The sequence below is a fragment of the Calidris pugnax genome, unplaced genomic scaffold (assembly GCF_001431845.1).
Source record: "Calidris pugnax isolate Ruff unplaced genomic scaffold, ASM143184v1 scaffold196, whole genome shotgun sequence".
Classification (NCBI taxonomy): domain Eukaryota; kingdom Metazoa; phylum Chordata; class Aves; order Charadriiformes; family Scolopacidae; genus Calidris; species Calidris pugnax.
In genome coordinates, this window is record NW_015091042.1 from 6,421,373 (window position 1) to 6,430,884 (window position 9,512).

A 9,512-nucleotide genomic window follows, 5' to 3' on the forward strand; every position below is an offset into this window, starting at 1 on the left:
GGAGAGATGGGGAGGGACTCTTTGTCAGGGAATGTAGTGATAGGACGAGGGATAATGGTTTTAAACTGAAAGAGGGGAGATTTAGATTAGATCTTAGGAAGAAATTCTTTGCTGTGAGGGTGGTGAGACACTGGAACAGGTTGCCCAGAGAAGCTGTGGCTGCCCCATCCCTGGAGGGGTTCAAGGCCAGGCTGGATGGGGCTTTGAGGAACCTGGTCTGGTGGGAGGTGTCCTTACCCAGGGCAGGGGGGGTTGGAATGAGATGGTCTTTGAGGTCCCTTCCAACCTGAACCATTCTATCATTCTATGATTCTATACTTGCAGCAGCCATATCCATCTCATCCTGCCTTCTCCTGGAATTGAGAGCACGCAAAGGGAAGGGGTGAAAAGTGAAGTTGCTGTTTCAAGTCAGTCTTTCACCTGCTGAGCAGCCTACTTCAGGATTTTATTTCACTCTCAAGAAAACAAGACAATTTACAGACAATTAATCAAGGGCTTAGTAAGAAACAAAGATGGGACACTAATCCTAGTTAGATCAAAAAGGCTTCCAGCAATGGAGATGTGGAGAAGACAAAAATTTGGTGTTAGGGCCAGCCTTCAAATGCAAGACCGATGTAACATGCCAGTGTAAGGACTCTACCTCGCACGTGCTCCTCAAAATACCCAACTCAACTGCCACTGCCCAGCCCAACAAAGTGCTCAGAAAGAGCTCCAGGGAAAGCCCATTCCCCAGGAAGCAGAAGGTGAGTGGCAGTGGGAAGAGAAGACTGGGAGGTACATGGAGAAAGGGGAAGGAGAGGTGGAAGAATTCTGGATGTTCTGCAGGAAATCAGATTTCTTATGGCTCTCACCTCTTCCATCTCGAAGGACAACCTCTTTTTCATCTGTAATCCAACGGTAACATGGGAACTCCAAGTAGTCACCCATCGGCGTTTTCACAGTGACGTACTTAAGGTACCAGTCATCCTGGTACCAGTATTTTCGTTTCTCGATTTTTATTAGCTGAATTTCTCCAAGGTCTTCTTCCACAGTCACATCATAGGAGTCAACCTGCAGAGCAGAACACAGACAATGATCCACCGCATGTGGGGGAAGCACAACCAGCACTACACAAGGGTACCTGGCCTTCCCTGAGATGGCATGGGTACGACAGGACTTTCCAGCTTCTGCTGGGTGAGAAAAGGACAATCTAATATTGGACCACAATGCAAGTTCAATGAAAGAACAAAGAAGAACATGTAAAACACTCTGGAGATGGAGAAACGTTTCTGTACGCAATCTAAAAATGATATTATTCCTTGAAATGTAGCCTCTTACCACACATGGGGACGGCACCCACCAAATGACAGTTCTGGTGGCACTTGCATTAAGCAATACCAGCATAGGAAGAAATGAGTAATCGTTTCAAATATAACCAGGAAGACACCACACCGTGTGAGGCAATTAATAGGAATTAACTCTCACTTTCCAGGAGTGTAAACAGCTCCAGACAAGGGGAAATAGCCAATTGCTCATCATGACAAAGCTGAATGGGCTTTGGCAACCACGGGAGCAGCAGCCAAAGCCTGCTCTGCTCAGATGATCCTGCTAAGCTTCATGTGGTTACGAGCAGAGACTTCCTTCTCTTCTGGTTTTTCGCAACACGGTCAACAATCTCAGAGACCAAGCAGCTGCTGGTGTCAAAAGGATGAGTTAAGGCATGAGATCCACCTGCAGAGACCCACCATCCTGGGTGAGCTCTGCCATGGGGCTCCTGACCTGGACACCACACTCGGCTTGTGCTTTTCAGGAGCTCTTTCTTAGGCTTCCTCAGGCATTTGGTATATGCCCACTGGTACTGTCTCCTACTTGCTAGGGAAATGCTAATTCACCTAAGGACCAAAGCTGAAGAGAGAAGAAAGACTAAATTCCAGACAGGAGAAAATGAAAGTAATTTTTAAATGCCTCCAGATGACACTTATTATCTCAACAGCTACAAAAGAAAGATTCACAGCAACTTGCACCCACATGATTGAAGAACACACATAAGAAGGACCCTTTGGCAACCCTTCCTCTCCCATTTTAGCCCAAGTTTCCCCCGTTATTGACGCAAAGTATTCTTTTCTATGAGCTATCCAGGAATTATCAGCTGTCATGATTACTTTGGGATGAAGATGTCTATCTGTCCACCGAAGTTTGGGAGGACAGACCTCAGTTCTCTCACAATGCATCATATAAAAAAACGAGCTTTCGTAAAGTTTGTCACATCTAATTGACTCACAGAAGCCAGAGAAAAATAAAAAAAAAACCCTTTAGGCTTTGAAGTCCATCCTGCAGACAATAAAACATTGTCCTTGCCTGTCTTTCCCCAAAGATGTTCTTCAATCAACTTTGAAACTGTCAGGTCACAACTGCTACACTGCAACTCATACGAGGCTGTTTCATACTAACAAGGTTGTGGGGATTTCTTTTAACATGCAGCCTAATTTAATTTTAGCCTCAAATATTTAAAAAGGGCACGGATGGTGCTTATGCTGATTTGCTGAGACTTCACAGATTAATTTTAGTCTGAGATATATTCTCCCTACGCATATGCAATGCAAGCAATAGACATTGAACTGTTTATTTTAAAAAGGAAGCCCATCATGTCTTAAATAAAAAATTGGCAGTGTTTCTGTCGGTAGCACACCCATACACACCAGGTGGGTAACAAACCACTTCACAAATAGCACGGTGATCCTCGGTGAGCTCAGCCTGACAGCATCCCTCTGCTAGGACGTGAGCTGAGAGACAAAAATCACAGAGCTGAGATTCCAACCGACATATTAAGATTGTGCTTATCACTTTTCCTTACATCTCCATAGCAGAAAAGAAATATTTCTTTCTGTAAAGCCAATAAATATACTGATTTTAAACATTTTTTGGGAGTTTGCGTTGCTGACTCTTCAGCAGGACGTACCCTCATGCTCTTGGCTGAGTGAATGGAGATTCCTCCCTCCCACAACCACCCTGATCTTTGCCTGTCACCCCACGTCCAATATTCTCGGCTTCCCTCTTGTCAACGGACACAAAGAATTCTGGATGATGGCTAGAAAATATAGATAACATGCTCATATTGTTTCCCATTCTTCTAACCTTCTTTCCAGAAACAGGCAGCACGTGAACCATTTCTGTTTCCTATTAATTTCCTGGTTTTCTCAATAAAACCAGTGTCAATAAACTCTTTAACAGGCTCAGCTTTTGCACTGAGTCAGTACTTCTGCAATTTCGTGTGTCCTTCCAGGACCAGGCGGCACTTTGCAGAAGAGAGTCCATCATCACAGGCTGTGGTACCACGTATCTCAAACCCGGCCACTTCCTGCTTGTGCAGCTTTTTCTGCAATTACAGACCAATTTCTGCAATTACAAACCAAACAAAACCTATTTTTAAGTACATGGACATCCCCACCCCTCCCTGCCCACCCTCACTCTGAAAGCCACTATAACCACTCAGCGCCAGTAGAGGAGCAAAACTTGATAGACAAACCCAGAAATCCGACTGCAGTAAGGAGGAAACAAAAGGGATATATAGCTTCCTTAAGTATTCAACATCTGATATCTTCCAAAACCAAAGCACATCATCCTCATTATTTAAAAAGGGAAGATGCTTTATATGTATCTCTCAAAATTAATCCTCTCTTTCAATTTTACCCTCCTCTTGTTGCACCTGGCTGCCAGGAGCTGGAAAAAGTCACCTTGAAGAAGCACAGTCCAAACCCATCCACAAACCTATGTGAATTATTATCCAATATAAAGGGAATTTAACCACATAAAGACGAATACAACAACCTACAGAAGCAAGAGATAAACTGCATCTGGATTCAGATTCGCTTTGTGTTCAGCTGCTTGGGATTTTTATGCTCCATCTTCTCACTCATTTCCATGTGCAGAGAGGAAGAATAAAGTGACCAAAGACACTGTCTGGATAGGGGAAATGAACATCACTATTTTTAGCTCAAGTCCTCATGAAAGCCCGTTGCTGTCAAGCCATTAGTATGGCACAAAGTCTGAAATTAGTCTTATCTTCTCATCAGCTCCGTGTCGCCCAAGATACCTGATATCCTTTTTTTTAAATTCATCTCCTTTAAAGGTTTAGCTAACAATATAATTTTTTAAAGAAAATCCTCATTTACACATATAAATTTCCATAGTTTTTATAATGTCACACCTATATATACATACATCTAAGATTTAAATTAAAGAGCAAAGTGAATCAGATCCAAAGAGTTGATAGAAATGTCACAGTGGCAGCCGATCTTTGGAAGAAACTCATTCCTCTGGTAACAATCTCTTTGCTAATATTACAAGAGCCCTAAAATAGCTGCACAAGTCACTGCCGATGTAATGCAAAAAGGACATTTAATTAGCCTAAATGTTCCTGAAGGTTTCTAAGCTGTTTATGACAGCTCCCATTTTAATGGTGCTTCTGAAAGCGAGCATTCCCTCCTGATATCTCACCCAGCTTTTGAAACCAATGATGCCATGGGCTGACCCAAATTGACAATTTTGCTAATGCAGCAAAGGTACAAAGATGATTACAAAGACAGTGGAATGTCCTGGTAGGAACTGGCAGCTGGTTGCTCAAGGTTTCTATGGCACTTGTTGGATGAGGTCTCCTGGCGAACACATGGCATCCCTGATAGCTGCACAGTGAGCCAGAGATGCCATGAGTTTTCACAGAGGTTGAGCTCAGAGTGAGAGAATAGAATTAATGAAGACTACTGGACCATCCAAACTCCTGTAGCCTCCTGTCCAAGCAATTTAATCTCAGGCAAAACCTAAGCTCTTTCTTTTTGAGGAGAGAACCTTTCAAGGCCAGGCTGGATGGGGCATTGAGCAACCTGGTCTGGTGGGAGGTGTCCCTGCCCAGGGCAGGGGGGTGGAACTGGATGATCTTTAAGGTCATCTTAAGGTCTTCCAACCCAAACCACTCTGTGATTCTATGACTGGTCTAATATTGCAAAAATGATGACGCAGACAACCCCTCTTTCTATAAGCACAAAACGCGTAAGTGGAAAGAGCTGCATTTCCCTTCTGGAAATACTTGTGAGGGCATTTCTTTCAACAAAATCAAAAAGCAGACGAGGGGGAAGAAAGCAGAGTGACACCGTGACACTTGCTTTGAAATTGCTCAGCACCCGCAGGAACTTACTCAAAAGACAGCGAGTAAAGAAAAGCAGCTCCGGTTTTCTACATCGCCTGGGTCCAGTCCTCGGAGTTAAGTCAGGCAAAAAAACACAACTGAGCTACCATTGTGCAAACCCCTTCAGGGGTTTTTTTCCACGTCCCTTTCCCTCAATCAGCATCTGGCATGCAAATCCCTTACTCGGAACTGGCCCGAGCCCTCATTCATCGTTTCTAGCAACGTGCACAATTTGCATTGATTCAAACGAAGACATTACCAGGATAATGGCAAGGACATGGACCTCTTGGAACCGGTCCAGAGGAGGGTCACGAAGATGTTCAGAGGGCTGGAGCACCTCTGCTGTGAGGACAGACTGAGAGAGCTGGAGTTGTTCAGGCTGGAGAAGAGAAGGTTCTGGGGAGACTCTATAACAGCCTTAAAGGGGCTGCAGGAGAGATGGAGAAGGACTCTTTATAAAGGAGTGGAGCCATAGGATGAGGGGTAATTGTATTAAACTGAGAGAGGGGAGGTTTAGATGAGATCTCAGGAAGAAATCCTTTCCTGTGAGGGTGGTGAGAGACTGGAACAGGTTGCCCAGAGAAGCTGTGGCTGCCCCATCCCTGGAGGGGCTCAAGGCCAGGCTGGATGGGGCTTGGAGCAACCTGGTCTGGTGGGAGGTGTCCCTGCCCTGGGCAGGGGGTGGGAATTAGATGGTCTTTAAGGTCTCTTCCAACTCAAACCATTCTATGATAATGGAACTGCTGAGCCTGACCCAACATTGAGAAAAGAAACTGGAAAGTAGACAAAACCTTACAAGATAATACTGTAAAATTCTGGTCACCCACTGAAAAAAGTGCTTTTTTTTTTTTTTTTTTGCAAATGTTTTTGCAATGAATTGCTTTGCAGAGAAAGGAAATTATAGAGATGCTATTGAAAGAAACAGTAAAGGCAGAATTTTGAAAGCAGTTGCTGCATTTTACAAACCAATTTTGCAATTGAATTGCTTTGCAGAGAAAGGATATTTTAGAGATGCTATTGAAAGAAACATTAAAGGCAGAATTGTGAAAGCAGTTGCTGCATTTTACAAACCAATCAACCTGAAAGTCTTTTGGCCAGCTTCAGTTTTATTTTTATTGGTTCTATATTGCTAATTTTTCTTTTCTTTCCTTCTTTCTTTGCCCAATGTATTAGTAAGGCTTACAATGTTTTGGGCACAATGTTACCTGAAAGTGTGCCTGGAAGAACACCCTGTGCTCCCCGAGAAAACATCCTCAACAACAAAACTTAGCACCTTGTACAGCAAGTGTCCAACGAGCCAGACACTTTAGGGAACACCGAGTTATTCTCCTTCTCCACAATGAATACGTGCTGAAAAAAATGACTGTGTATTTGAAGTATCAAACACACAGTGAACAGAAATAATAAATTTGAAGGGGAGAAAAAGCTGTCATCTGGATTTAGCCAAGAACCTCTGCACTTGGAAACAAGTTTCACCAAAAAAAAAAAAAAAAAAAAAAAAGACAGCGCCTGGCTCAGAAAGCCAACAACACATTTTATATAAAATGCCAGGACCTGGGTTAACGGGAAGAAAGCAGAGTGACACCGTGACACTTGCTTTGAAATTGCACGTTCCCGAGGAGATGCAATTACTCCTTTTAGGTGCAGACATCTTCTGCTGGAGTGATACCAACACCCTCAAATCCCCCTTCTCCGCTTTAAAAGAGACAGCGCCTGGCTCAGAAAGACACCACCACATTTTATATAAAATGCCAGGACCTGGGTGAAGACTTTCAAAGGTACGTTCCCGAGGAGATGCAATTACTCCTTTTAGGTGCAGACATCTTCTGCTGGAGTGATACCAACACCCTCAAATCCCCCTTCTCCGCTTCCTCACCCAGCAGGGTCCCATGCCCACAGGTACCTCTGCTCCTGCTGGACCTGGTCCCACAGCAATTCACATTTACTGCTCACATCACAGCATCTCCTCCCTGTGACAGGAGCCACAAGGTCGCTGGAGACCCCGGTGCTTATCTCCTCATCCAGAAAGGGCTTACCCCTCATAGAAAAGAACCCTAAGTCTGAGGTTTTCTTCAACCCCTCTTTCCACTGTTGTTAAGCTTTGCTTAAAATATGTGACTATTCACCGGATGAGAGAGAAGGAATGGCTGGATGTCCCTTTGGGAGATCTAAATAACAAGGTTCTAAGCTAATGGATGTTTAATCATGAAGGAAAATAACTTCAACAGCAGTGGCTGGTAAGTCCCCACACCTGAACTTGCTAGAGCACCTCCTCAGAACATTGGGGATAATTATCCGGGGACCATAATTACACAACGCCATCAACACCCACTCAAAGTGCTGACTGCTGTTAGCCATGAGTGAGATGTCTAATGCAGAAGGGACGAGGCACCTCACTTGGGCTGTGGACCCTGTGACTAAAGAAACACACCTCAAGGCAGAGCAGCACCGTGGGAGGGAAATCTCACTTGTCTGTGCAGGGGCAGGTCTCATTTCCACAGAGACTTAGGAGGAATTTGTTAAAATTTTCAAAGCTGCTTACATCCCACCAGACCTTTTGGAAACTCCGAGTTAAGTTTCCAGATAAAATACACATTTTGGGAGGGGGGAAAAAAAAAATATAATAATTAGCTGAGTGTATTATTTCCACAGTGGACAACAAGCAAATAAATGAATGCCATTCTAAACCAGTGCTCAGAGGAGAGGTGATCACAGATGGATAGTGTGGACATCTCCATGGGACCCCAGAGAGGACAGGGCACCACACAGGGCAGAAATGAAGGACAGAAGGAATAGCGTAGCCCATGTCCCAGCCCCAACCCCATTCTCACACCAGCATCTTCACGCTCTTTTCCAACTTCCACCGAAATTGCCCTACAAGTCGGAATGCCCGACAATTCCCACGGGAAGCTCTTACCTCTTTCTGTAGAGGTTACCTCTTCTCACAGGTAATTAGTGACAGAACGAGAGGGAACGGCTTCAAGCTCCAACAGGGTAGGTTTAGATTGAACATTAGGAAAGAATTTTTCACCGAAAGAGTGGTCGGGCATTGGAACAGGCTGCCCAGGGAGGGGGTCCCTCTTTCTGTAGAGAGGTTGGTGCTGGTCTCTTCTCACAGGTAATTAGTGACAGAACGAGAGGGAACGGCTTCAAGCTCCAACAGGGTGGGTTTAGATTGAACATTAGGAAGGAATTTTTCACCCAAAGAGTGGTCGGGCATTGGAACAGGCTGCCCAGGGAGGGGGTGGAGTCCCCATCCCTGGATGTGTTTAAGGGCCGTTTAGATGCAGTGCTGAGGGACATGGTGTAGGGGAGGACTTTGTAGAGTAGGGGAGATGGTTGGACTCGATGATCCCAAGGGTCTCTTCCAACCTGAATGATTCTATGATTCTATAATTCTTTAATTCCTGGGGAGATATTGGCACCGCTAGTAAAGACTGACCCTAAACATCACTCTAGCAACGGGAAGCACACTATTTCGCTTAATATTTGGAAGGAAAACAGGAGGAAATCTGCATTCCTTGGGAGACATTGGGACCGCTAGTAAACACTGACCCTAAACATCACCCTAGCAACGGGAAGCACACAATTTCGCTTAGTATTTGGAAGGAAAACAGGAGGAAATCTGCAAGCCCCGAACCAGAGGAGCCCCCCCCCGCAGCCCCGGAGCCCCGCACTCACCGCACCGCGCTCGAAGTCGTTGTAGAAGGGTTTGTCCAGGAGGTGCCTCTCGCTGCAGCCCGCCGTCCCCTCCAGGCTCAGGTACACGTAGTCGTCGGTGCCCGCGAACCACTGGTTGCCCGTGGCCACCGTGACCGTGTAGGACGGCATGGTCCCCCCGCCACACAACCCCCCGACCTCACCCCACCGGCTGCAGCTCAGCACAGCTCCTGTCCCAGCACGGACCCTGCCCAGCGCCGCCGCCTCCTCCTCCTTCTCCTCCTCCTCTTCTTCCTCGGTCTCCGCCCGGCTCTGCCCTGCCCGCCCCTTCCCCAGCAAACCCACCCCGGGACCTGCACCGCCCCCCCGGGCAGCCCGTGGGGCACAGACACCCTCTGCTGACACCTGGCCCCGCACGGACACCCCACACCGTGCTGCACCCCTGGTTCTGCACAGACACCCCACACTGCACCCCAGAACAGCCACCCCACACTGCACCCCTGTCCCTGCACAGATACCCCACACTCTGATCCTGTCCCCTCACAGCCACCCCACACTGCACCCCTGTTTCTGCACAGCCATCCTGCACCCCAGCCCCAGAACAGCCACCCCACACTGTGCCCCTGTCCCAACACTCACCCTGTCCCTGCACAGCCACCCCACACTGTGCTGCACCCCTGTCCTGGCACAG

The 9,512-nt window shown here is 46.4% G+C and overlaps 1 protein-coding gene across 3 annotated transcripts in view; it reads right to left on the reverse strand.

Moving 5' to 3' along the window:
* Positions 1-9,029, reverse strand: part of ALOX5 (arachidonate 5-lipoxygenase) — a 30,789-nt gene extending 21,760 nt beyond the window's left edge. The window contains exons 1-2 of one of the 3 annotated variants that reach the window (XM_014956291.1): positions 8,843-9,024; positions 852-1,050 (exon numbers count right to left, since the gene is read on the reverse strand). In XM_014956291.1, the coding sequence (XP_014811777.1) occupies positions 852-1,050; positions 8,843-8,992 (349 nt within the window). In that variant the 5' untranslated portion in view covers positions 8,993-9,024. Of the gene's footprint in view, positions 1-851; positions 1,051-8,842 lie in introns of all 3 variants that reach the window. The other 2 variants (XM_014956292.1, XM_014956294.1) reach the window with 2 other exon arrangements.
* Positions 9,030-9,512: the final 483 nt, after the last annotated feature.